This window comes from Hemicordylus capensis, chromosome 6 (assembly GCF_027244095.1).
Source record: "Hemicordylus capensis ecotype Gifberg chromosome 6, rHemCap1.1.pri, whole genome shotgun sequence".
NCBI lineage: Eukaryota > Metazoa > Chordata > Lepidosauria > Squamata > Cordylidae > Hemicordylus > Hemicordylus capensis.
In genome coordinates this window covers 23,958,824-23,984,878 of record NC_069662.1, presented here as the reverse complement: position 1 = coordinate 23,984,878, position 26,055 = coordinate 23,958,824, and the positions used below count along the sequence as shown (strand labels likewise).

The 26,055-nt window shown below is 45.3% G+C and overlaps 1 protein-coding gene across 3 annotated transcripts; it reads right to left on the bottom strand.

Annotated features, from left to right (window-relative positions):
- Window positions 1-5,269: 5,269 nt before the first annotated feature.
- LOC128331579 (sulfotransferase 1C2-like) lies at window positions 5,270-24,877 on the bottom strand. Of its 3 annotated transcripts, XM_053265154.1 has the most exons (9): window positions 23,960-24,876; window positions 18,124-18,344; window positions 14,206-14,380; window positions 13,735-13,863; window positions 13,543-13,640; window positions 13,069-13,195; window positions 9,405-9,499; window positions 6,773-6,953; window positions 5,270-5,537 (listed from the first exon to the last, which is right to left on the bottom strand). In XM_053265154.1, exons 2-9 carry the CDS (start codon window positions 18,124-18,126, stop codon window positions 5,425-5,427), a joined length of 921 nt encoding a protein of 306 aa, XP_053121129.1. In that variant the 5' UTR covers window positions 18,127-18,344; window positions 23,960-24,876; the 3' UTR covers window positions 5,270-5,424. The 3 variants fall into 3 exon arrangements, with proteins under 3 accessions (XP_053121129.1, XP_053121130.1, XP_053121131.1); XM_053265155.1 differs by lacking the exons at window positions 18,124-18,344; window positions 23,960-24,876 and adding an exon at window positions 17,005-17,597; XM_053265156.1 differs by lacking the exons at window positions 5,270-5,537; window positions 6,773-6,953 and adding an exon at window positions 8,451-8,507 and having other exon boundaries at window positions 23,960-24,877.
- Window positions 24,878-26,055: the final 1,178 nt, after the last annotated feature.

Sequence of the window (26,055 nt, the reverse complement as noted above, 5' to 3'; positions counted from 1 at the left end):
AGGCAAAGCGACCGCAAGCCTGAAACAGACGATGCTAGTCACATAGGGATAGTCCGAAGGCGTTGAGGTTTTAATTATTCCGAGTGGTGGGAGGAGCGGTGGAAATAAGTAGGGATTGATGTGACAGCTCTCAGATACGGCAGGCAGAGTTAGAGGCTCCCTTTCTTTGCAGTGCTTTGAAATTGTCCTCCGAGCACAGAAAACAAATCACACGGGGTGAGAAATGTTTGAGATGATAGGGCTCCTGTCCCGTTCCTTTTAAAGGTGACGTGACAGCCAGAAAATCAACAGGTACAGTTGTAATGCGGTTGCCTTTTTGTAAGATTAGTGAGGAGTTGCATATGACGAGCAGGGAATTTAGTTATTGATAACGTGTTACAGGAATTATTGTTTAATAAGACAGCTGCTTATTGTTCAGTTTCCCGCAGGGGTGTAGTAAAGTTGGAGAGGGCCCCGAGACAAGATTTTAAAATGCCCCCCTCCCCGAAGCTCAGCTCATGAAGTAAAGAAATCTTAAATGAGGCTGAATAAGCATAGTAAAAGTGAGGCTGAATAAGCATAGTAAAGTGTGTGTGTGTGTATATATATATGTGTGTGTGTGTGTGTATATACACACACACACACACACACACACACACTATGTGCCACAATAGAACATCATCCTAAATTATTTTTTAAAGGTTTTGTAAATTGTGGGCGATGCAAGACATTTAATGGTACTAGAGAAAGATGTAGCTCCAGGTCTTGACACTCACATCAGTTTCGGAGGATGAATACAACTGAAGGAAGCCTGGGCAGGTGCGTGGCTGGGGGAGCCAGTCATGTGACTTGCCTCTGGGCCCCCCCGCCCCGGGTAGTGGGCCCCCAGACAACTGTCTTCCCTTGCCTTATTTTAGTTATGATCCTGATTTCCCAATAATTATTTACAATCTTATTATTTTCATATCTGTTAAGGTAACCAAAGCTCAGCAGAAGAGCATATGCTTCCCATGCAAGAGGTCCCAGGTTCAATCCCACCTTGGGATTATAACTGCTTTAGGATTGTTTTTAATGAAAGGGGGTATATACATTTAACAATAAAATACAATTAAAATAAAAATCTTGGTAGGACCTACTAGAGAGCTGCTGTGGATCAGTGTAAGGGGGCTAATGGCCCCCCTACACTGCTGACTAAATATAAGGCAACTTCCTATGCTAAGGTGTTTGAAAAACCAAGTAACTTTGACACTTCCATGTGTCTGAAATAGAATTACTACCTTTACCTCCTGTGAGAACCTTATACGGTTCTCACCATCATGGACATACAGCAGCACATCCTCCCATGTCTTGTCTCAAAATAGGCAGGATACCCATATAGCACTCCTCATAATAACTCTCTCTGTAGTATGCCTTGCTGAAGGCTCTGATTCATTTTCTCTGTAGTAGCTTTTAAGTGGCGCAGCTGGGAAATGCTTGACTAACAAGCAGAAGAAGATTCTCTGTTTGAATCATCGCCTGGTACTATATTGGGCAGCAGCGATATAGAAAGATGTTGAAAGGCATCATTTCAGACTGCGTGGGAGGAGGCAATGGTAAACCCCTCCTGTATTCTATCAAAGAAAACCACAGGGCTCAAGGAGTCAAAAATTATTTATTTTATTTATTTAACCCACTTCTATACCGCTCAAAACTCACATCTCTGGGCGGTTTACAAACAATTGACTTGACAGCACACTTTACTTTAGCTTGTCTTCATAGGAACATAGGAAGCTGCCTTATACCAAGTCAGACCATTGGTCCTTCTAGCTTAGTATCGTCTGCACAGACTGGCAGGAGTCTCTCCCAGCTCTACCTAGAGATGCCAAGGACCTTCTGCATGCAAGTGGATGCTCTACCACTGAGTTAACAGCCCCATCTCCTATGGGCAATATCTATATCTTACTGTGCTCACATGTAGCAATAGCAATAGCACTTACATTTATATACCGCTCTATAGCTGGAAGCTCTCTAAGCGGTTTACAATGATTTAGCATATTGCCCCCCAACATTCTGGGTACTCATGTAGTCACCAATCCAACTGTGAACCAGGGAAGACCGTGCTTTAGCAAAGGGGACAATTCATTTTCAATACCGCAAGAGCAACTCTTCTTCCGGAATCCTTCCACTAATTCCAATTTATTAAAAATTGGGATGATGATGATGGCAATCAACAATACAATGTTTTACATAATACAGAGTTTATAAAGTACACAAATTAAAAGAATCACTAGTGGGCCCAGGTGCAGAGCATCTGCACCTCTAGTTAGGCCCAGCCACAAACACACCCCACGCCGGCATGCCCGGCTTTCTGGCTGGCTGACCAGCCACTCCCCCCCACCATCGCTGTCCCCACCCCCACCCCGGGCCAGGCCGCTCCGCCACCAGCGGCCCAGCTAGGCTGGCCCGCCACTGCTTCCTCCATGCGGCCGGCCCAGGGCCTGCCACCGCTGCTGTCTCACCCCCGTCACCGCCTCCTGCCTCCTCCCAGCTGACGGGGCTTTGCCCGCCATTCGCCCACCTCTTCTGGCCAGCGGGGCTTTGCCCACCAGCCCACCGCCTCCTGGCTGCCGCCATTATTTCTCTCCGCTTCAGTGCTGGAACTCTTGCACACTCTAGAGTATTTGTGCGCTAGTACTTGATTGCTCTCCTCACCCCCTGCTACAGCCCCCTTCACCTCAGAGATCTCCCCACCCTCACCTGAGCTGCACTCCTGCTCCTCCTCCTCAATCCCATTGCTTCCATTCCCCTCACCCCTCTTGGTCATGGCTGCAGCTTTGCTGCCAAATTAAACAAATAAATATTGGCCAAGCTGCAGCCCCAGAGACCTCACCACCCTCTCCCGAGCCCCACTCCTGCTCCTCTCCACAGGAGCAGCAGCAGCACAGCAGTGGTAGACTGGCCATTCCTCTCTGCTGCCATCACCATGGCTGCTTGTTCACCTCAGGATGCTGACAGGCCCGGCCCCATCCCTTTCCTGCCTGCCTCGCTCTGACAATGGCCTCGGTAGCCCCAAACAGCAGCAGTGGTTGACTGGGCCCTTCCTTGCTGCCATGGCCACCACCCCCGCAACTCTCTCGCTCGCTCTCGCCAACCCCGCAACTCTCTCACTTGCTCTCGCCGCCCCCACAACTCTCTCTCTCACTCTCATCTCCCAGCTCGCTCTTGCCGCCCACAACTCTCGCTCTTGCTCGCTCTCCCCACAGCCCCCCCTCCTCCATCTTTATATCTCTGTCTTGCAGTCCTTGATTCCCCCTGCCACTGCCAGGGACTGTCGCCTGCTCGCCTGTTCACGGCACAGCTCAGCCAGCCTTCTGCTGCCCGCAGCCCCCAGAGCCAACTGTCCAGCTCCCAAAGCTGCCCCCAGCCTTTGCGTTCCCTGCCGCTTCACAGTGCCACTGAGACAGCTGTCAAACTGCTTTCAAGCCACCCCGCAAAACTCCCTGCTGCCCCAGAGCTCTCTCCCCCTCTGTCAGCCAATCACCTCCTCCCCCATCTGTCGGCCAATCACTTCCTTTCTGCCATGTCCCCACGCATGGGGACCGTCTTGGAGAATTAATAATATAGATAATATAGAATATAATTCCATTTTGACATGTAAGAAATCGACACTAACATATTTCCAGTTTTGACTGCAAGCACCCTTAATATAGTTTTATCTTTTCTTTCCCAAATAACATATTAGATTATACATTAGAAATAAAAAAGAATTTAAACCAACTTGGTTAATTTGTCCCACCAGACACCAACTTTCTTTCAAGTGATTTCTTTATAAACTGGGCCCAATGTAAGGGCCTGGTTTGCACCTTTAAAACCCTTTATGGCCTTGGACCCACATATCTCATTGCCAGGACGGTGCTGCTTCCTGTGAGATGGCCCCTGCTTGGTGTGCCCACAGCACATGAGATAAGGATATCTGTGGTAAGGGACACATGCCTTTACCACAATTGCTCTGAGGTGATGGAATAACCTCCCAGAGAAAGTCTGAGGCAGCTTTAGTCTTGCAGCTTCTTAAAGAGGAAGTGAGACCTCGGGCTAGTGTGGTCCAGTGGTTAGAGTGTCAGACTATGACTGAGAACTCTTGAGTTCAAATCCCCAGTGAGGAATGAATATCACTGGGGGTCTTTACAATTGCGGCTGGGGATGATGGGAGTTGTAGTCTAACATCATCCTTAGAATAGAGTTGTAGTCTAGGACAAGGATTCTCAAACTTGGGCCACCGGGTATTATTGGATTACAACTCCCATCATCCCTAATAACAGAGACCAAAGGCCTTTCGATCGAGGGACTAGACTAGACTAGAGTTTGAGAATCCTAGTTGTTCTGGAGCTGGTGAGGTCGGAGCTGCTTGTAATTGACAGGAGCATTCCAAGGCAGTTAAAATCCGTTCGAGTCCATTAGAGACAAGAAGTTAGAAAAGGTTAAGAGGGGGGAAATAAGAATATAGAAAGTGGGCCTTTCAGTTATTTCTAGTCTCAGGATTTGCTGCTGCTTCTCATTAACATGTGATGGGGATTACTGTATTTGGCAGACTGATCTGTCTGTTTATTACTCTGTTCTTCAGTAATGAAGTTCTGTTACAACAACTGCCTCCAGGCGTGGTCCAAGATATTTTGCTGTCTGAGGCAAAAGATATCTCAGGCTGTGTTGCCAAGGCAGCAGCACGTGAGCACTCTCAGACTGTGGTAGTTGTCTGAATATCTTTTATTTCGTTTGAATATTTTGTTTTATTTCATTTGTGCTTAGGAATTCTTTAAATTCATGGCTAGTGAAGTCTAGTCTATTATCTGTAACCAGAACTTTGGGCAGTCCATATGTGGCAAAGGTCTCTTGGAGTTTTCCTTATGTTGCTGCTGAGATTACCAACCACTTTAAATGGGCATCTACTGTGATAAGATAAATCTTCCCTCTATAGGTCTAACAAAGTCTAGAGAGGTCGTTGAAACCATTGACTTGGTTCTTTCGGGTCTGGGGGCTGAAAGTGTCCATAGCCATGAGAGCCAGAAGCACAGTAGCCATTCAGCAAGCTTTCAGCAAAATAAAACTTCAGGAAGTGATCAGCTGAATACTAAGTGTAGCAGCTGCAGGAATCTGTAGAACTACTATTGCAGCTTACAAGTTGCTCAGACTGGGAGCCAAGCCATTGGCTATTTATGCCATCGGAAGGGGATGTGGAATGCAAATGTAAGAAATAATCCAAGACCTATCCCTTTTCTCATCATCAACAGGAAATAATAGGGAGCTAATTCAGTCATTTCATTAAAATTCATTTACAAAAGCCAAGAACTTCTTAAAAATTATCTGTGATTTGTCCCTGCTTTTTGCTTCAAGGTTTATTTTGTTAAGCACATCTAAATTAGCACTTCAGATTCATTCTGGAAAAGTTTCAGTGTGGGCATAAACGTGTGCTTATAGTTGTGTTCGGAAGGTCAGACTGCTTCCCCCCAGTTTATGGGCATAGATGTCATCCAGCCGTTCACTTTGATCCACTAGAAAGTGCTTCTTCCAGTCGCCTACGATGCCTGCAGGTGAGGAAAAGAATCCAGACAGAAACTCAATGATGATCTGATTTCTTCTGCTCCTTTCCTGCTGTTTTGGAGACAAATAACCTTAAAACGGTGGTACATCTGCTGGTAGCCTCTAGGCTTGACTACTGTAATGCACTCTACGTGGGGCTGTCTTTGTACATAGTTCGGAAACTACAATTGGTACAGAATGTAGCAGCTAGATTGGTCTCTGGGTTTACCCGAAGGGACCATATAACACCGATTCTAAAAGAACTGCACTGGCTGCCGATATGTTTCCGAACGAAATACAAAGTGCTGGTTATTACCTATAAGATCCTCAATGGCTTATATCCAGGGTACTTAAGAGAGCACCTTCTCCATCGTGAACCCTGTTGCCTATTAAGATCATCTGGAGAGGTCCGGTTATGGTTGCCGCCAACTCATTTGGTGGCAACTCGGGACCGGGCCTTCTCTGTGGCTGTCCCAGGGCTTTGGAACACACTCCCTGCTGAAATAAGAGCATCTCCTTCTCTGTTTGCTTTTAGGAGGACCCTGAAGATGTACCTCTTTTCCCAGGTTTTTAACTGAAATCTAAATTTTAAATTTTAATGTGTGTTTTTTTATCTACTGTGATTTTTATCTATATTTATGAATTTTAAATATTTTTATATTTTAATGTGTACACTGCCTAGAGATTTCTATACTAGGTGTTATAGAAATGCAATCAATCAATCAAAATTGTAACCTACCCTCAGGGATCCCTTTTCCATGTCAATTTGTCTGGCCCTTATCTGAACTTCTGTAGCTGTGCTGCAAAAGATTTTGGGAAGTATTCTAGGACAAAAGCTCAGCTTAACCGAGCCACTGGCCTGGTGATTGGACCTTGCGCTTCATGAGAATGAGACTCTCTTGCAGCTTCCAGTTTCAGAGGTCAAACTGTCTTCAGGAAAAATTTCCTGTCATTACTAATCTCCTTGGAGAGAGAACCTCCTGATAAGCTTCCTGGGACCCATAGGGTTAATGGGAAAGACAGTTTGAAAAATCATAACGTGTGTGGTTGCTGAAAACCACACAGTTAATGCCACTACTCTGAACATGAATGTATCCCACTCACTTTCACCTCTGCATCTACAGTCCGACAAGGGCCCTCTCCTTTCAGATGTGGCTGTAATTGGCCTGCCCTCTGATCTTCTTACAATTACTACAATTACAACATTACTACAATTACAACATTACTACGTGAACTGCACCTTTTCTCATGAAGGGTGACACAGCTTGGTCCATGTGCCAAGTAGGCATAGTGGTGTAATTCGCCATGGGGTTTGCTTTCATGTTCTTGAACATTGTGTGCTGCACAATTCGGTTCAGAACTGGTTCTGGGAGCTCTAGGCCCAGGAATTGGGCTATCTTCTGGATTTCCTCTGCTGGATCCTAAGGAGAGAAGCCAGACTGTTGAAGGGGAGGATTTTGGCTGACTGGTATAAGATGGTTAGCATAAGAAACTTTTTCTTAAAGAAAGTTTGCGGTGTTCATTTTTCATTTAATTGGAAAAGTACTATCAGATGCTTCACAGCATGGAAGTCATTGCTTGGACAATTTCTATCAGCAGACTACCAAACTACAGCCAAAAAAATACTACCTTTGAAGCAGAGGCAGATCTTATCTATGGGCAAAGTGGGCAGTGCTCACCTTACATTTCTTAGTCTGCCATGTTAACTCTGCCTCCATTTTGTGTGCCTACTGCCTCTCTCTGTTGTTCCCTGCTGCTCTTGCCTGCAGCTTCTTTAAGAGTGAAGGGAAACGGCAGCACAGAACAAATGAAAAGCCCCAGTTCTTTTAGAATATATTAATATTAATAAGGCAAGAGCCAATAAGCACACTAACTTTTGTTTTTGCAAAGTGGGCGGTCCTAGGACCATCTTATAAACCAATCAGAGAGGGAGAAGGCTGATTGATTCCTCAGGCAGCCAATCAGAGTGCCTAGAGGATGGGGACGGCTCTTTCTTTTAGCTACTCAGAAGAATCCAATCACCATTTTGCTTAGAGAGCAGGCAGGTTGGCTGTTGGTAAGTCTGATCTTTTACTGGCTTCTTTATGTTTGTTTGGAGGGGAGGAATGCAACCTCTGCTTTCTCTCCCTTGCTCTCTGATCTGATCTGTATGCAAAGCATTATGACCCATTCCCAAAATGACATGCCATAAAACATTGGAAGGAACAGCAAACTGTAAGACTGGACTAATTTGATTAGAAATAATAATCATAATAATATTAATAATTAATAAACTTTATTTGTGAGCCCATAACCAATTGTTCTCTGGGTGACTTACAACACAACATTAAAACATGAGATAAAAACATACAACACATTAAATAATAACAGACCAAAAAAGTGCGGTGGGGGGGAAACGGATAAAATACAAAACAATGTAAATTTTAAAAAAACACAACCAGTTAAAATCAGATTAAAATTTAAACGGCCTGAGTGAACAAAAAGGTCTGTACCTGGCATCTAAAAGAACAAAGCGATGAAGCCTGGCAAATCTCACTGGGGAGGCTATACCATAAATGGGGTGCAACCACTGGAAAGGCCTTCACCCTAGTAGCCACTCACCTCACCTCACCTCATTTGGCAGGGCACCTGGAGGAGGGCCTCCAAAGAAGATCTTAAGGTCTGGGTTGGGACATATGGGGCAAGGCGCTTGCTCAGGTAATCCGGTCCCAAGCCAGGTTGAATAATAGCTTCCTTCAGTGGAGCTGGGACCACTCCCTCTTTCAATGAGGCATTTAGAACCTGCTGGACCCAGCTAAAAATACCCTCCCTACTAGATTTAACAAGCCATGAAGGGCAAGTGTCAAGCATGTACATAGTCGGCCAAACTCAACTAAACACCTTGTCCACATCCTCGAGGACCAATAATTGAAACTCCTCCAGCAAAACTAGACCAGGTTTTACTCATGGCACCTCTCCCAGTGATCTTGCATCAGCTGTAGTGGGAAACATGAACACATGAAAACATGACTCGCATTCAGCATTCAACTCATGCTGAATGCGAGCAGCTTTACTTCAAAGTGTTGTGCAAATGTGTTACAGCGTGCTACCAAGGGTTCTAATGCATCCTGCCCAAGGCCAGCAACTGGTATAAGAAACCAGAAAGTTCTTTTAGGGCAAATACATGGATATCTGAGGCCAAGTGCTTTTCAAATAATTGCAGAAGTGGCTTTTCATGTGGGTGTGGTGTATGCAAAGAAGGAATGGATCCCGTTGGAAGGAAAATACTTTTAAAAACCAATTTGCTATGCAGAGCTTCTAGCATGGTGCACTGGCCTTTCTTCATTACCACTGCTTTGCTAGCTAAGGTAGCTGGATCATTTTCTCTCTTGCTCTCTTCCCTTCATGTTTTCCACCAGCAGAATTTATGCTGTGTCCTGCTCCTGAAATGGAGCAAAGCACACAAGTCTGTTGGTGGGGAAGGTGCAGGGGGAAGAGAGGGAGAGCAAAAACAGTCTAGCTACTAGAGCTAGCAAAGCAGTGGCAACAAGGAGAGGCTGCCACTCTGTTCTAGAAGCTCCATCCTCACCACCTCCATCATTGGCCTGCAATTTAAAACAGCAGTACACCCAGAAGGTAAGATAGGTGATATGACTGGTATCCATCAGGGGCAAGGCCAGAACATGTGGCGGGAGCGGATGGGGCACACAAAGGATGGTGGGGTAGCAAAGAGCTGGGAGGGTAGCAGGCAGATGAGGTGACAACTGTGGGGGATGGGATCGGGTACCCACACTCAGAAACCCATGGCAGAGCCACCACCTGATACTAACATCTCACCTTGCCTCATGGGGTAGCGGCCCCTTGGTGTGTGTGTGTCTGTGTGAGTTACTCACCTCTTTCATGTCTTCATAGAAGAGGTACAGAATGTGGTGACGGTCCTTGGCTTCCCACCAACCAAGAACATGGTCAAACCACGAGCCCCACGTGACTGCAATGAGGCAGAAGATGTCCTGAGTGAACTGTGGCATCCAGCTTACCTCTGTTTTACACACACACACACACACACACACACACACACACACACACACACACCTATAATAGATCTTCCCAAAGCATATTCTACTACTTTTTCAGGCTTTAAAAGAAACTAATGAAGGGCTTTACAAGTTCACATAGTTGTGCAGTTCCTAATAGGATTCTGTCTAGTTCCAACCACCATGTGGTAACACAGTAGTCCCGTGACTATACAAAACCTTGTAGGGCCTCAGAAAAAGTATACTGATGAACAGTATACCCTAAAAGAGCCCCCCTAAACACAGATATATGTTCTATACCTTTATCTATTTTTGTTAATACATTTATATTTAAGATCAAAACTAATTGGAATCACAAATCTGTATTCTTACTTCATAAAAGATAGGTAACATATGATATATTTAGGTAACATATGATATAGTTACCCACGCCTTAGTCACGTCGCGGTTGGATTACTGTAACGCGCTCTACGTGGGGCTGCCCTTGAAGAATATCCGGAAACTGCAGCTAGTGCAAAACGCGGCAGCGAGGGTGTTATCTGGAGCTGCCCGTTGGGAACATATCACCCCCATTTTGAAAGAGCTGCACTGGCTGCCGGTTCGTTTCTGGGTCCAATTCAAAGTGCTGGTTTTGACCTTTAAAGCCCTTAACGGTTTGGGCCCGGGGTATTTGAGGGACCGCCTGCTCCCAAGGGTTGCTGCCCGCTTGACAAGGACATCTGAGGGGGCCCTGCTCCGGGTGCCGACAATGAGGGAGGCCCGGCTTTCGTGCACTCGGGACAGGGCCTTCTCTGTTGCTGCCCCTAGACTCTGGAATGCTCTCACGGTGGCCATTCGTTCCTCAGACTCCATCACGGCTTTTAGAAAGCTTTTAAAGACTTGGCTTTTTACCCAGGCTTTTACATGATTGTTTTTACTGCGGCTTCTCTGTGTTTTTATCTGTTATCTGTTATGTTTTTATGCTTGTTTATATGTTTTTAGCTTGATGTTTTTATTGCTTGATGTTTTTACTGCTTTTATTGTATGTTTTAATTTTTGTAAACCGCCTTGGGGTTTTCTTTTAATGAAAGGCGGTATAGAAATGTAAAAATAAATAAATAAATAAATAAATATGAATGAAACTGACCCGGGGTGATTGGTCGGCACTCCCAGTGTTCGGGCTTGTTAAAGGGGTAAGCTCCACCAGTTTTAATGTGTGTAAACTATTGGACTCGAGAAATGACTGGATTTGAGACAAGGATATAGTTTCAAAATTAAAAGAAGAATTTATTTGGAATAAGGAGGATACAGGAAGGGAATGGTGTGGTTAGATCAATAAAAATGTACTAAGCAATTTAACTACAATGAGGCGTTTCTAACTTAAAAGAGCAATAAAGTATGTTTCTAATTAAACCAACTGCAATGAGGCATTTAGCTTAAGGCCTAATTATGTCAGTTTCCCAGGCGGGCAAGAGAAAGAGGCTTGAGATAGAGGGGGAAGGGGAAGGTTTGAAAAGAAGTTATAGAATGGGGTCCTGAGAGCCGAACAACCACTATACGGCACCTGTCCTTGGCCAGTAGTGTAGGGAGGCTCCTGGTGGCCCAGGGACAAAGTCGTTTGGGGGGCTCCCTTGCACGCGCACATGCCCCAGCACCAAAGCCATGCCCCCTACTTCCAAGCCCCACTCCACCATGCTTCCCCTTCTATTTACCTGTGGTGGCGGTGGCAGCTGGCGGGCAGGCTTCTTGGTGGGTGGGTGGGCTGGTTTCTCCCTGGCCGGCGCATGTGCCTCCCCATACGCCAGCGTCTCTTGCGCCTGCACAGTTTGAGTAGGGAGAGCATCGAGTGCTGTGACGTTTAAATTTGCTGTAAACCACCCAGAGACTTGCGTTTGGGGCGGTATACAAATACGTTAAATAAATAAAATCAATCAATCAACTGTGCAGGCGCTAGAGAAGCCGACGCCCTGGCCAGGGAAGGGGGAGAAGTCCACCTAGCCCCACCACCATGGGTAAATAGATGAGAAATGGTGGGTGGGGCGACGGCATGGGGGCAGGGCCCCTGTGGGGCCCATTTGCATCTCCTCGGCCAGTGGAGCCCATGTTGGGGCCCATGCTTTAGGCAGCAGGGCTTTGAGCAGCTGGAGACTAACGTCCTTTGGGGACAGCGAGGTGGAGAGCAGGATGGTTACAAGGATTAGTATAAAGAGGGATGTCCATAAAAATGGCTTCTCCGTGGATCCAGCTTCCTATAGGTGCGAGGCAAGCTGGGTGGTTGGCACAAGGACCGATCCAAATAGTGATTTCAAGCTCTTTGTAGGTTGCAAGAGAGCATATGGCGTGCTCAGTGGAGCCCCAAGTATAGCATACGAGGGAGCATGAAGGTTGCTGGTTGGAGTCCCAGGTGGCAAGACCAAAGGAGCACATTGGGCCATGGAACTGGGGAGGCTTATATCCCAAAACGTGCTTTGGGGGCACATTCTATTGTCATGCTTTGCTGAGTAGAAGGGCCTGGATGGGCCTTTATAGAATGCCTTGTTTCTGATTGTTCTTTCCTGGGTGTAACAATGGGGGGGGTGTTTTGCAAGTAAGGCTGTTTGGGATGAAAATCAGAGTATGGAGGTCCATGAAAGAATATCCGTGTGGGGATGGGCTCTCCTATCCTATCAAGAGTTTCAATGAGTACACCTCTGAGCCTACGGGGTGACTAGCCCACTGCCAACTAAGCGACCTGTCCCCATGGGTACCATAAACTGAGAGATCACATTGCGGTGCAGCTCCTGAGCATATACAAAGTTCAATCTCCAAGCCTGGAGATGCAAGCCAACAGGGAGGCTCCAGGGAGCCATGTAGAATAGCTGGTAACAGATATAAAAGTAAACTGAATAAAACCTATATAAATCCAGACAAAATATATACAGAGACAATAAACAAAATATATTCTCCAGGGTTAAAAAACCCTAACTCTCTCACTGAGAGTGGAGATTCGCAGCTACAGATCTGGTTTGAAGTAGACCCAAATGCTGAATTTTTAAATACCTGACACACCAAGCTATATGTGGAACAGTTTATTCTACACTATGAATACAGAAGCTTGTTCTCTCTTGAAGCTTAGGACTCCTGCTGGAACACTGCTTTTGGACTTTTTAATATATACATATATTTACAGATCTCTCTACATATATTTGGTGGGTAGGTTTTTTTTACCCTGGAGAATATATTTTATTGTCTGTGTCTATATTTTTTCTGGATTTATACAGGTTTTAATCAGATTACTGTTGTATGTTACCTATATTTTATGAAGAATGTACAGATTTGTGATTCCAGATAGTTTTAATCTTAAATATAAATGTATTAACAAATGTAGATAAAGGTATAGAACATATATCTGAGTTTGGGGGGGGGGGGCTCTTTGTTTATCAGTAACACAGTAGTCCCTATTTCCTGAGGATGGCTAAAGGATCCAAACCCTGTTCCTGAGACCAAACAGCTATTCTGATACAGTGCCTCTTTTTCTAGTGTTCCATCTCTAGCCTTTACTCACCCTTCCCAGCAAGGAAATTATCCAGAAACTGATTCCAGTTTCCAGGTTCAGGTAGCCACTTGTCCATGCAGTGGAAGTGGAAATAGGAGACTGCAGTGTCCTTGGCATTCCTGGCCACATAAATGATCTGTGAAAACAGAGGGGAAAACCAAGAGAGAAACCTCAAGTCCTAGCTCCAAGTCCTTCAGCCTTCCAACATGCAAGATCCTCCTTTCCCCTTTTCCTCAGTAGTGTTTCATTCCCTCTAGAAAATAAGATATGCAGAACTTGGAAACCTCAGATTCTGACCTAGCCACCGACACATTGCTGAGCCCGAACTCTGCATTTGGAGGCTGATCCCTGACTCAAATGAAATCTGCTTGTGCTCAGAGGCACACTCTAAACTTCACATGTTTAGGCTTCAGGCAAGCAGAGCTGAAACTTGCCTCAGATTCATCCCTGCCTTCTCAGCAACTTTATCCCGGTTGTCCTCACCTTGCAGTTCTGTTCCCAGAAGGAAGGTGGCAGAAGGTGAACAGGGAGGTGAGATTTAAGGGTGCGCGGAGAAGGCATTGCATCCGCCTGTTCGATACCTGGAACACCAGAGGGAAGTATGCAGCCTTGTGCTGAGAAGCCATTCACCCCACACTCAAGCAACAGCTCCCTGAAGCAGTACCCCCTACTCACCTGAAGGGATGGGCTTTGGCTGGCACATCTCTATGAAGGGTATCCGTTTGTAGATGGGGGCCCGAGCACATATCTGTGGGTCCCCTCCATGCTGGATCATGTCCACAATTTCCTGAGTCCACGTAGTCCCTGGGCGGGGGTGGGGAAAGCCAAAAGGCACGAAGAGCTCAGAAATTTAGCCAGTGGCTGCTCCCATTGCTATATCCCCAAGGGTGTCGCTATAACTGAGCGTATGGCTTCAAAGATCCTGCCCCACCCCACCCCCAGCTCCGGAGGCCCCTCCAGATCCACCCCTCCCTATCTTCTTAATCTTCCTCACTCCAAGGGGCCACCAGGGAGACGGGGCCCCAAACACCTTCCCTAGCTAAACCACTGTATCTCCCCACAGCTATATCAGCGTTCTCTCTCTCTCTCTCTCTCTCTCTCTCTCTCTCTCTCTCTCTCTCTCTCTCTCTCTCTTTGTCCCATTACCTGCTTTGGGGTAAGTGCAGATGAGAAGATCATCAGGCCGGGCTTTAAAGTTCCAGGTGGGACCCCAGTTCTCTGCTATTAAGCCAAGCAAAGGGACTCCTTCAACCTCCACCAGTTTGGAGCGCTTGAGTGTCTTTGGGTCAAAGGCATCTGAACTAGATTCAAAATCCATCACCTGACAGAATAATAATAATAATAATAATAATAATAATAATAATAATAATAATAATAATAATTTGATTTCTATACCGCCCTTCCAAAAATGGCTCAGGAGAAATAACAAATAAGATGGCTCCCTGTCCCCAAAGGGCTCACATTCTAAAAAGAAACATAAGACACACACCAGCAACAGTCACTGGAAGTACTGTGCTGGGGGTGAGATTATTATCCCAAAGGGATAATAATACATGGGTACCCCCACTCCTCTAAGCAACCTGTGCCCTTGCTCTGGTCTCTGTGGCACCACCTACTGGCACAAACGAGCATGTCCACCTGCAAACTTCTCATTCTTTTTGGACCGTTGAAGGTTCTCTCTTGCTTCCTGATACACTTTAACACTCTAAACGGGTGTAGCTATAATTGAGTGGATGGGTTCAAAGAACCCGCCCCCCAGCTCCACCCCTCCCTATTTTCTTCATTATCTCCCTCACTCTGAGAGGCCGCCAGAGAGTGGGGTGAACACGGGCCCCCTCACCTCTTGCTATGCCCCGACTCTAAAGTGTGTTCCCTTGCAGAGAACCCAGGTGTCCAGGCTGATACAGTCTGATTCTTGCCCCAGGTTATATCATGAGGATAAGGAAAGGGTGCTTCTCTGTGTTGGGGTTTGTGATGATTTAGCAAAGTACCAAGGAAGCTACCCCTCCTGTTACAGAGTGCAGAGTTTCGTTGTTGCAGCTATTTAAGTAACACGCATGGAGATCACGGTAGATTCTAAGTTACTTAACTAGTTTATTGGTGAAGTACATTTGAGAAAGGAAAGACCTAGCCTATCCATCATCTACATAATGAATAGGTAGGGGCGGAGAGAGATGTTTTCATCTTCTCTCTAGGAGGAAAGGAAGAGGACTGACTCACTACAGGAAGTACCTGAGGAGTCAAAGCAGGGGTCACGTAGAGCAGAGGAAAGCAGGGACAAGTAAGGAGACCCTAACTAGCTACCTCTGCTCCCAATGCCCCTAGTGGTCAGTAAGATAGTTGGTGCGAAAGGTCAATACTCTGGAACTATCTCCAACAGTCTGAGTGATGTCCTTTGGCATTGCTATTGTGTGTTCTTTTTTTTAGCATTGAACTATGAATATTCAAGAGATAGTATGTCACACTGAGAAGAAAAATGTATAATTCTTCTTATTCTAATGTACAGCTGGACACATATCGTGCAGTGAAAAAATGTACAGTGGAAATTATGTTTTTGTGGATTGGGCCTATTACATTTAATAAGGAAATAAGTTGTTTCTTAAGAAATAGAGGAGGAAAGGGGAGGAAACCAGAAAATAAAGATGAATACACTTCCTTTCAATTTTCATAAGCTTATTTTAAAAATTTGATTGTACTTACTTCCATTTTTTTTTTGCAAAGTACCTCAATTTCTCTTGTTTCCTCTCTGTCTTTTTAATTTTTTCCTTCCTTCCTTCCTTCCTTCCTTCCTTCCTTCCTTCCTTGTTTTCCCTCTCTCCCTGTCTGTCTCTTTCTTTTGCTATTATTTTTCTTTGTTAGAAAATCCTGGCGTAAGGGGTGTGAGGGTCCAGTTATCTCTGCTTTCTCCAGGTATCTCAGCTGCCATCACTCAGATCATCGCTCAGTTTATACATTAACTTATTACTTAGAGCCGTGGTGATGTTTTTAAGATTATAAGCAGTTAAGGTTCTTTTTAAATGTCTTTTCTCTTTTTGTGGGTTAGGGTGCATTGCTTTGTTTCTGACCTGCCTCCTCCCTGAGGACTCTCAAGTCTTTCCTTGAACAGGCAATGGGCTTTCCTCAAGAGAGCAGATTTACCCCTGCCTCTGCTTAAGGCCCCACTTCTCTTCCATTGAGAAGTCCCTGTGCTATTCAGTAGTTCTTCACTCCCCAAGCCTCCGGCTCACTCTCTCAGCTGCCAACTCACTCCTAACTGTTGTTGTTGTTGTTGTTGTTGTTGTTGTTGTTGTTGTTGTTGTTGTTGTTGTTGTTCTTCTTCTTCTTCTTCTTCTTCTTCTTCTTCTTCTTCTTCTTCTTCTTCTTCTTCATTTCTTTTCTTCAACAGTCTTGTCCTTTCCCTTTCTGTATTCTAAACAGGGCTTCCTGTCAATCAAACTCCCTCCTACACATACTGTATTGCCTTATGTTTTACATAGTTCCATAACAAAAAAACTTTAAATCATATATAAATAACACCTTTAATAAACCGTACTGGACAATGCAAAACGTCACAAGGGGGTGGATGGGGGTGAGCTGCACCTAATGCTTGTGCGGTCAGAAACAAAGCTTGGAATAAACCCTGGTGTGGAGGAGGAGAAGCAAATCCATGGGGCATCCCCTGCCAGTGAGTGGCCCTCAACAGGTGCCTGACTGTGCTGACCTCTTATGCAGACCCTGGTGAGACTGAAAGCACCAAAGGATCATATAGGTAGGAGGACTAGACTCTCCCCCCACCTGTTAGTATCCTCTATGTAGCCCCTCCCCATGGCATTTTATTCCCTTGAATAAAGCTGGAATCTCTGACGGTATCAGAGCTCAGCTGTGGGGAACAAGGCTTTTGGGGGATGGATTGCTGGGATCAGGTCTGTACAGGGTCCTCTGATTTTGCATCAGTATCTTACTCACGTTTGATTGCAGACCAGCGGACAAGTGGCTTTATTTTCCAGAAAGAAGACCAAGGAGAAACAAAGCCAGAGAAAGCAAAGTCCCATGGGTGGAGTCTGGGTCTAGCTCATCATAGGTGCTTCTAAACTGATGGAACATCCTGTCTGCACATGACATGCATCACTTAAAAAGTGTCCACGTGGGTCTCTGATTTGACGTTTTTTGGCACGACCTTGAAGCAAAAAAGTGTTGGAAGGGACTGTAGGTAAAACCACAGAAAAGTCTGTGGGATGGGGCTGTAGCTCAGTGGTAGAGAGTGTCTGCTTTCCATGCAGAAGGTCCCAGGTTTCTGTCGCTGGCATCTCCAGGGTGCTTTCCAGATTAAAACCGACCACAGGGTCACAACGGATCCGCTAAGTGTGCTTCCGTACTTCCTGCATTGTGACCCCGCTGTCCCGGCACTGACAGCAAGCGGCCGTTCACATTTCCGATGCTGCCTTTCGGATGTTATCTTTGCGTTCTAGTGCTGCAGTTGCAAGTCTGGTTGCAGAAGAATAGCTTTATTTTCCTGCTGTAGGAGTTTGGGGATCGTTTTGAATACGATCCTGCCAAGCTGAAGCATTTTACCCCTGTTGTCATGTGTTATCTGGAAAGCCTCCCAGGTAGGGCTGGGAAAGGCTCGTGTCTGAAACCTTAGAGAGCTGCTGCCAGTCAGTGTAGACCAGGTCTGCTCAATTTAGGCCAGGGATTATGGGAGCTGTAGGCCAACATCTGTAAGGCGGTTGAAGTTGAGCAGCCCTGGTGTAGACAGTACTGATGACCTAGATCAGGCTTCCTCAAACTGCGGCCCTCCAGATGTTGCTGAACTACAATTCCCATCATCCCAGCTACAATAAATTGTAGCTGGGGGTGATGGGAATTGTACTTCAGCAACATCTGGAGGGCCGCAGTTTGGGGAAGCCTGACCCAGATTGACCAATGGTCAGACTCAGTATAACACAGCTTCCTAAAGCAGCAAACCCTAGCTGTCTTTCTCCATCCTTGGTTTAGTAAAGTAAATCGTGCCGTCAAGTCGATTTCGACTCCTGATACCCACAGAACCCTGTGGTTTTCTTTTGGTAGAATACAGGAGGGGTTTACCATTGCCTCCTCCCGCGCAGTATGAGATGATGGCTTTCAGCATCTTCCGATATAGTACCAGCGGTGATTTGAACCTGCAACCTTCTGCTTGTTAGTCAAGCATTTCCCTGCTGAGCGACTTAAGGTGACGTATCCATCATTGATTTACTTCAGCTTATTCTTTACCATTGAATTGTCCCAGGAGACTGAGGCAGATAGCAAAAGGAATTAGGAACCATACACTGCAAAAAGAAAGATAAGCAGAAGTAAGCAATAACTAGAGAAAGGCAACCCAAGGGTCCAGCTGTACAATCCACTTTAAAATCTCCTCCAGCTCTGTGTTTTTGTCTCCAGGGGAGTCTTCAGAATTCTCTTAAATCAGAGGTTAGTTTCCATGGTTACGTCACAATATCTTATCTAGGCTAGTTTACAGGGGACCTTGGATGTGATGAATGTAATCTGTAACAGCCAGAGTCAATCCACATTTTTGCCTGGTTATCCAGAAAACATTCAAACTGAAGGCAAGTCCCATTACAATTTATTGGGTAAGGATTTGTGAAGGAAGTTAGCTGAATTTTAACATTTGGGCAACTTTACCTGACCAACCGCATATATTTCTAAGGCCTGGGATATCCCATTTCCCAGCTGCCTTTTTCCTGGATTTGTGCTTCTGTGCAAGGCATCCCTTGGTGAATTGGCCCAGCAACATGCAACAGCCACACCTCCCAAATTCTCCCCCCCCCGCCCTCCTTTCCTTCTGTTGAGTAAATGATTTCAATAAGTGTGCGTGACCTGTGAATGGTTAAATGAATGCCTGACATTCTGGCAGACTATAATGTGGGTAGGTACATGATGTGGTCCATGTAGGTCAGTACTTAAGATGAATGCTTAATTCACCTGCCCTTGGGATGGTTACTTCTGATTGGCTGATACAATCCTGGCCCCTTCTAACTGTGGCCAAAGGGACTGGCCCACGTAGGTCTACTATATTTTCAACTTGGAAAAACAAGGACACCCTTCTGCCTTTTTAAAAGCAAAAAGTTCTGGTAAGAACTAATCTGCCTACTTTATTTTCACTATAATCTTAATTGATTACAACTGTATCAGATTTGGTCCAAATTGGTTAGGCATTTCACAAGTTAGCCCACCTGAGCTTCAGACATTCATGTGTCCGCCATCTTGAATTGGAGATATCACCGCAAGCTACGCTGTTGAAGTGTCTCGATGTGACGCTACAACTGTACCAAATTTGATCCAAATCAGTTTAGGCAGTGTGAAGTTGGCGGGTGGGGTGGGGGTGGCAGGGCACTTACACACACACAGGGTACACACACACACAGCTGGGGGGTCTCTTAAGTTTACTTTCCTTAAGGAAAGTAGGCTAAAAAAATAATAAAAAGTAGAAAGTCCAGGTCTACCAATGGGCTTGAATGAGTCAGCTGGAGTGGTGGCAGTAGATTTGGTTGCTGGTGTGATAGTGGCCAGATCTGCCAGTTGACTTAAGTGAGGCTGAAGTGGCAGAAGATATGACTTTCAGGGCACTGGGTGGTCAGGTCCATCCACTGTTTTGAGCTGGGGAAGTGTCCCTGCTCCCTCTGCCTGCCTGCCTAGTGGACCTGGCCACTGGAGCAATGGAGGTTAGGTCTACCCAGGGCCTCCTGCATGCAGTGGGTAGACCATGTGCTACGGTAGCCCTGGCCACTGGCACAAAAGCAGCCAGATCTTTCTTTCTTTTGAACTAGTAGACTTGGCCACTAGTTCAAAGGGAGCCAGACTTGCCAGACTGTGAGCTTTATCGTGAGATGGTGGGTTAAGTTAGGAAGAGAGCAGATAAAGCACGCTTAAGCATAAATCAGACTAGAGTTGGGGCTGTTCACGGTGCTATTTTTTATTTGTTGTTGCGGTTCCTTGTGCTTTTTCAAACCTAGAATTGTTCCTACCGCATGTTCCCCCTTCCTTGTTCTTGCCCATATCTGGCCAATAGAGTTGTAAAGGAGTTGTAGAGGAGGGAGGCCCAGGGGCATAACTATAATGGGGCAAGGGGAGACAGTTGTCTGGGGGCCCACTGCCTTGGGGGGCCTCCCAAAGGCAAGTCACATGACTGACTCCCCCAGCCGCGCACCCGCCAAGGCTTCCTTCAGTTGTATTTATCCTCCGAAATTGATGTGAGTGTTACGACCTGGAGCTACCAGAACAGCATGTCTTTCTCTAGTCCCATTAAATGACTTGCATCATCCACAATTTACAAAACCTTTTCTTTACTTCATGAGCTGAGCTTCAGTGAGGGGGGGGTCCATTTTAAAGTCTTGTCTCTGGGCCCACTACAACCTTGCTACGCCCGGGGGGGGGGCAGCACGCCACCTCGTTCCTCCTATTCATGTGCGCAAGTAGAGAAGAAGCTTGTGTGTGAGAGCATGTGTTGTGCATGGCCAGCATTCTTTAAAGACCTTTATTATTTTACTATTTCATTTACTTTTTGTTGTTAAACAAAATGCAACATGCAGAGTAACAAATGCAAATCCAAACATCAAATGAAATATGCAGGGTGCAGTAAAACAGTATTTGCCAGAGCCTCATTTGTAAGACCAGGATGCACCATTAATAGGTGGAGGATGGCAATGAGATAATGATGTCATTTTAAAACAAGCTGTTGAAATATCCCTATGTGGCACTAAAGCTGTATTAAATTTGATCCAGATTAGTCTAGCCATTGCAGACTTGTTAGCGGGGAATACACATACCCAGCCACTATCTTGAAATGGGTCCTAGGTTTCCTTTATGTAATATCAAGGTTTAATGTCCTCTGAAACCTTAACATGTATATCAAATTTGGTGCAAATCAGTTCAGCAGTTCAAACATTAGCCCACTTCCACCTCAAATGTTCACATGTCCGCCATCTTGAATTGGGGTGGATGATGTCATCTCAAAATTTGCTGTTGAAGAATCCCTGTGGGACTACACATGTATCAAATTTGGTCCAAATAGTTCCTGGCATGGCGATGTTGTTGTGGGGTGGGGGCACACGTACATGGACACAGACAGCAAGGTGATCTCACAAGACTACAAATTCCATGATGAAATTAGGCTAAAAACATGCCAATGAAATGTCCCTATGGGCTTGGTAAACTCACCTCCTCCCCCCCATGACCGAGTTCTTATGTTGGGAGTGCAAACTGTGCTTTCAGATGAGCAGCGCTAAGCTCCACAGACTGGGATGACACGTCCCGGCCCCCAGAGATCCCATAATGCACCTTGTGAGTGCACGGTACATTGTGGGGATCCACCCAATAATGGGCGGGCACCCGTCAGTGCTTCAGCTCTGGCTGAAAGCAGCCGGCACTGGCATATGATCAGGTAAATAGGGTTAAGGAAGTACTTGCTCCTTTAACTTCATTTAAGAGGTGGGCTCCCTAGGCAGGTTTGCCACCGGGAGGTTCTTACAGGCAGCCAAGCCCAGACTTGTGTGTGTCTCCCCTATCAATTTCACAAAGCCTGGACCAATATGAACCAAATCAGGTGCAGTGGTAGGTACACACAGAGACACCTCATTGGCATAGTTTGTAAAGACGTCCTCTAATTCAAGATGGCGGACGTGGAACTGTTTGAGGCACGTGGGCCAACCCGTGAACCGCCCAACTGATTTGAACCAAATTTGGTACATTTGTAGTGAGTGACTCACTGGGATGCCTCAGTGGTGTGATTTGTGATTATGTCATCCATCCCACTTCAAGATGGTGGACATTTGAGGTGCAATTGAACTAACCTGTGAACTGACTGACTGATTTGAACACATAGGCTCAAGGACATCGTTTGTAATGATGTCATCCATCCTGATTCAAGATGGCTGATACGTGAATGTTTGAGATGCAAGTGGAAACTGATGTCAACCGAATTTGGTACAGTTAGGGACACATAGGGACACCTCAAACACATAGTTTGTGATGATGTCATCCACTCAAATTCAAGAAGGCAGACACATAAATGTTTGAGGTGCAAATGGGCTAATCTGTGAACTGCCTAACCAATTTGGACCAAATTTAGTCCAGTTGTAGGGATAGTGAAAGGCAAGTAGGCAGATTAGTTCTTACTAGAACAACTTGTTTTTACTGCATCTCTGAGTTTGCAGTCTCTCTCAATCTCACCAAGGCAGTCAAATCTTATGAGAAAATTTTTTCACTCTCATCTGTCATCTTTCTGGTAGGTATTAAGCAAGAAAGGTGCACAAGATAACCTTGCCAGAGATTTTTTAAAAAATATTGTAAAAGTATAATAAAATCAATACATACAAAGGTTGTTTTTATCAATAGAAATATATCTCAACAGCATGAGCCTCATTAAAAGGAATTATAAAAGGAAAATAAGTGTATTATAAAATGCTAGTCATATAAGTACAAAATGAAGACATGAAAAGTATATGAAGTACATGAAAAGCTGATACAATCCCTAAAAGCAAAGTGGCAGTTGCTATTAAAACCTGTAAGAGCCAGGATATTAGATAATTTCCTAAAAAGGCATTATTAAAAGGAATTGTAAAAATGAAGTAACAGTATATTAACTTGTTTAATATACTTTCACATAGATTAAAAACCAGATGATGGTCATACCAAAGGAAACATAAAAAGTACATGGGGTTAGATTAAAATCCAGATACGTCACTGTCATCCAGGGGAACCCTAGGTTTGCAAAGCAAAGGCCCAGGAGTTTCGGAGCTAATGGATGTAGGGCTGTCATGAAGAGCTCTGAAGCACCATATGAGACTATATTCTAGTTCATAAAGCTGGACACTGGGCACAAGGGGCTCATCGTCTGCCGGATTTTAATCGCTGCCACGCAGAATCTGGCCACTCTGTAGGTGGTAGCAGGGTGGCTATCCAAAAGCAGCAAGGAGGTATAGAATTGGTCCATACGATCAGAGTTGTCTTGTAGTAATGGTAGAATGAAGGTGACACGAATGTCCCTGTAATACAGGCACTGCAGTAGGACGTGCCCTGTTGTTTCTGTTTGCCCAGTGCCACAAGGGCATTGGCGCTCTGATAGTGGAATTTTCCTATAGCGTCCTTCAAGCACGGCTGAGGGGAGGACATAGCATTGCACCAATGTTATGGCCTTCCTATGCTTTGGGATTTCCAGTTGTGTTAGATATGGCATAGGGGAGATGACATACCTATGTCCTTCCCTAGCCAGAAAGTTCGGGGTCTTGCCTATATCCGATGGACGCTCTTTATCTGTAATACCTTGTTTGATGAGTGCCTTGGCCGATTCGTATCCCATGGCTATTAGGAGAGGTGGGGATAGGTCAAGAGACACTATTTTATTTATAGTTGACGGTTTCCATTTGGATTGAAAGTCATCACGCAGGGTTTGGGTGGCGAGGCTTAAGGATTGGAGAGAAAGCCTTAGCCAGTAATCCCACTGAAAAACAAAACTAATTATTTAAAACTTGCACTGAGGTTTTTTGCACCATGATGAAAAACTATTTAAGCCTTTCACCCAGCATATTCTGTTGTAAAAAGTAGTACATTCAGCTAATTTAAGTGGCAGGATTCTTTATGCAAAATTTGGTATATGTAGGTAATCACAAAGCATGACTTTATTTTGCACAAGCTACTCAATGACATAATATTTGATTGTTAGGTTTATATATTGCCTTTCATTAAAACAATCTCAAGGCGGTTTACAAAACATTTAAAAACAATGCAGAACTATTAAAACAATACAAATATTAAGCTGGAATATAAAAATACAAATATAATAAAGTTTTTAAAAATATACACAATAAAACCACAGAAAACAACACAGAGCAAGAGCAACAAAAGCAGCACATGTAAAAGCTTGGGTAGAAAGCCATGATTTTACCTGCTTTGTAAAAACTGTGATCGAGACAGAGGAGCAGATGCCCACTGAAAGGGCGTTCCAAGCCCTGGAAGCAATAACTGAGAAGACTCTGTTAGGATAGGAATGCATGACAGCCAAGTGCCTTTGCCTCCTAGCAGCAGATAGTGCCACCTGCTGGAGCTGAAGTAAAATGTCATGCCCACCTAAAGGTAAAATATGCTAAAGGTAAAATGTTTCTGAGGTGTCCTAAGTGTAGATTCTTTGGTAGCAATGCGAGTGGATTCATGGTTTGTCATTGAAAATCTCATATGCTATCAGAGAATCTACACTCAGAACACCTGAGAAACAACAAAACCCTGTACCCCGTGGGTTAGCAACCCATGGGGGTGGTTGGAACCCTCTGTGCACTACACCACCACTCGCTCTGGGCCACCCCAGTGCCCACCAAGTGCAGTTTATGGGGCTGCTGAAACATCCATCATTCCCTATGGAGAAAAACCTTAAAGGTATGTAAACTTCAGCAAATCACCAAAAATAAGTCCTTTGCCCAATTCCAGGGGCGTAACTATAATAGGGCAAGGGGAGACAGTTGTCTGGGGGCCCACTGCCTTGGGGCCCCCCCGAGGCAAGTCACATGACTGACTCTCCCAGACGCGCACCAGCCCGGGCTTCCTTCAGTTGTATTCATCCTCCGAAATTGATGTGAGTGTTTAGACCTGGAGCTACCAGAACAGCGTGTCTTTCTATACTATCATTAAATGACTTGCATTGTCCACAATTTACAAAACTGTTACCACTATTCAGCCTTATTTAAGATTTCTTTACTTCATGAGCTGAGCTTCAGTGAGCGGGGGGGCATTTTAAAATCTTGTCTCTGGGCCCACTCCAACCTTGCTACGCCCCTGCCTAATTCCTTTGGAATCTAGGTGGTGGCAGGCAGGCACCCATTGGGGCACTACCACCCCACCCCACTCTTCCACCCCAGATGCCCCTTTTCTGCCCTGAATCTGGCCCAAAGACGCGCAAGTCCTTACTGGGGGCCCATGCTCCATAGGCCACGGAACAGACAGTAAGGATCCCCATCTTATTTGTTTGTTATCTCTCTTTGGAAACCGCCCTGAGCCATAGAAATCAAATTTATTTATTGATGATGATGATGATGATGATGATGATGATGATGATGATGATGATGTTAAGGGCTCCTATGGCTCCCACCTATTCTCCCATGAGGCCGGGACCCTATACCAAGTGTCTGTTTCCTTCAGAAAGAGAAGGCCTTCGGAGTCTGCTCCTTCCCAAATCAGTATTAACTCCTCTGTTTCCCTGCTATAGTGAGTACCTTCCTTTTCAAAAACCCAACCAATAGCCTGAACGTTTCCCCAAACACCTAAAGTGGCTTCAGACAGAACTAAGGTGGGGGCTACGTCCGTGGCTGGTGTTAATGACTAGTAATTTTGCCAGCAGGGGTAGCGTGGATTCATTCCTAGCTTGTCAATTTCACGAGCAAGAGAGCCAATATTACATCAGTGTCATAGAGTACATAGAATCAACAATTTGGTTTCATCTACTTCTGGGACCAGCTCTTTCCAGGCAGCTTAGTCCTGCATTGCTCCTGTGGTGTCTGGATCAATTTCCCACTCATCCTCTGCAGTTCTCTGAAGTTTCAGGACTGAAACTCAACCACCAGGTGGCATTGCATCTGCTTCTGGGGAGGGCACCCTGCGTTGCTCCTGTTGGAGGGTATTTTCACCCTCATCCCCGGGAACTTTCCACCATGGTTCCAGGGATGTCTCCCTCTGATGCACCTTCACCTATATCAAGTCTCCTTCCTCCAGGGAATGACACTTCTCCCATGGAGGTGTGGGTAAGGCTTCTGTAGATGAAAAGATTTTAAAAAATTTGGTTAGAGCAAGACAATATTTTATTTCTTCTTCTGTGAACAATAAAGACTTCAGAGGACCAGCCATGTGTGAAGGGCGATCCATTAAGGTTTTATGTGGGGGAAGTCTAGCCCACTGGTTGGACGTGGCTCTCATAGTCATTACGATTGCTGGAAGGACCTGCATCCACGTAAGTCCAGTGGTGGCACATGCTTTTGCCAGTCTGTTCTTTGCAAT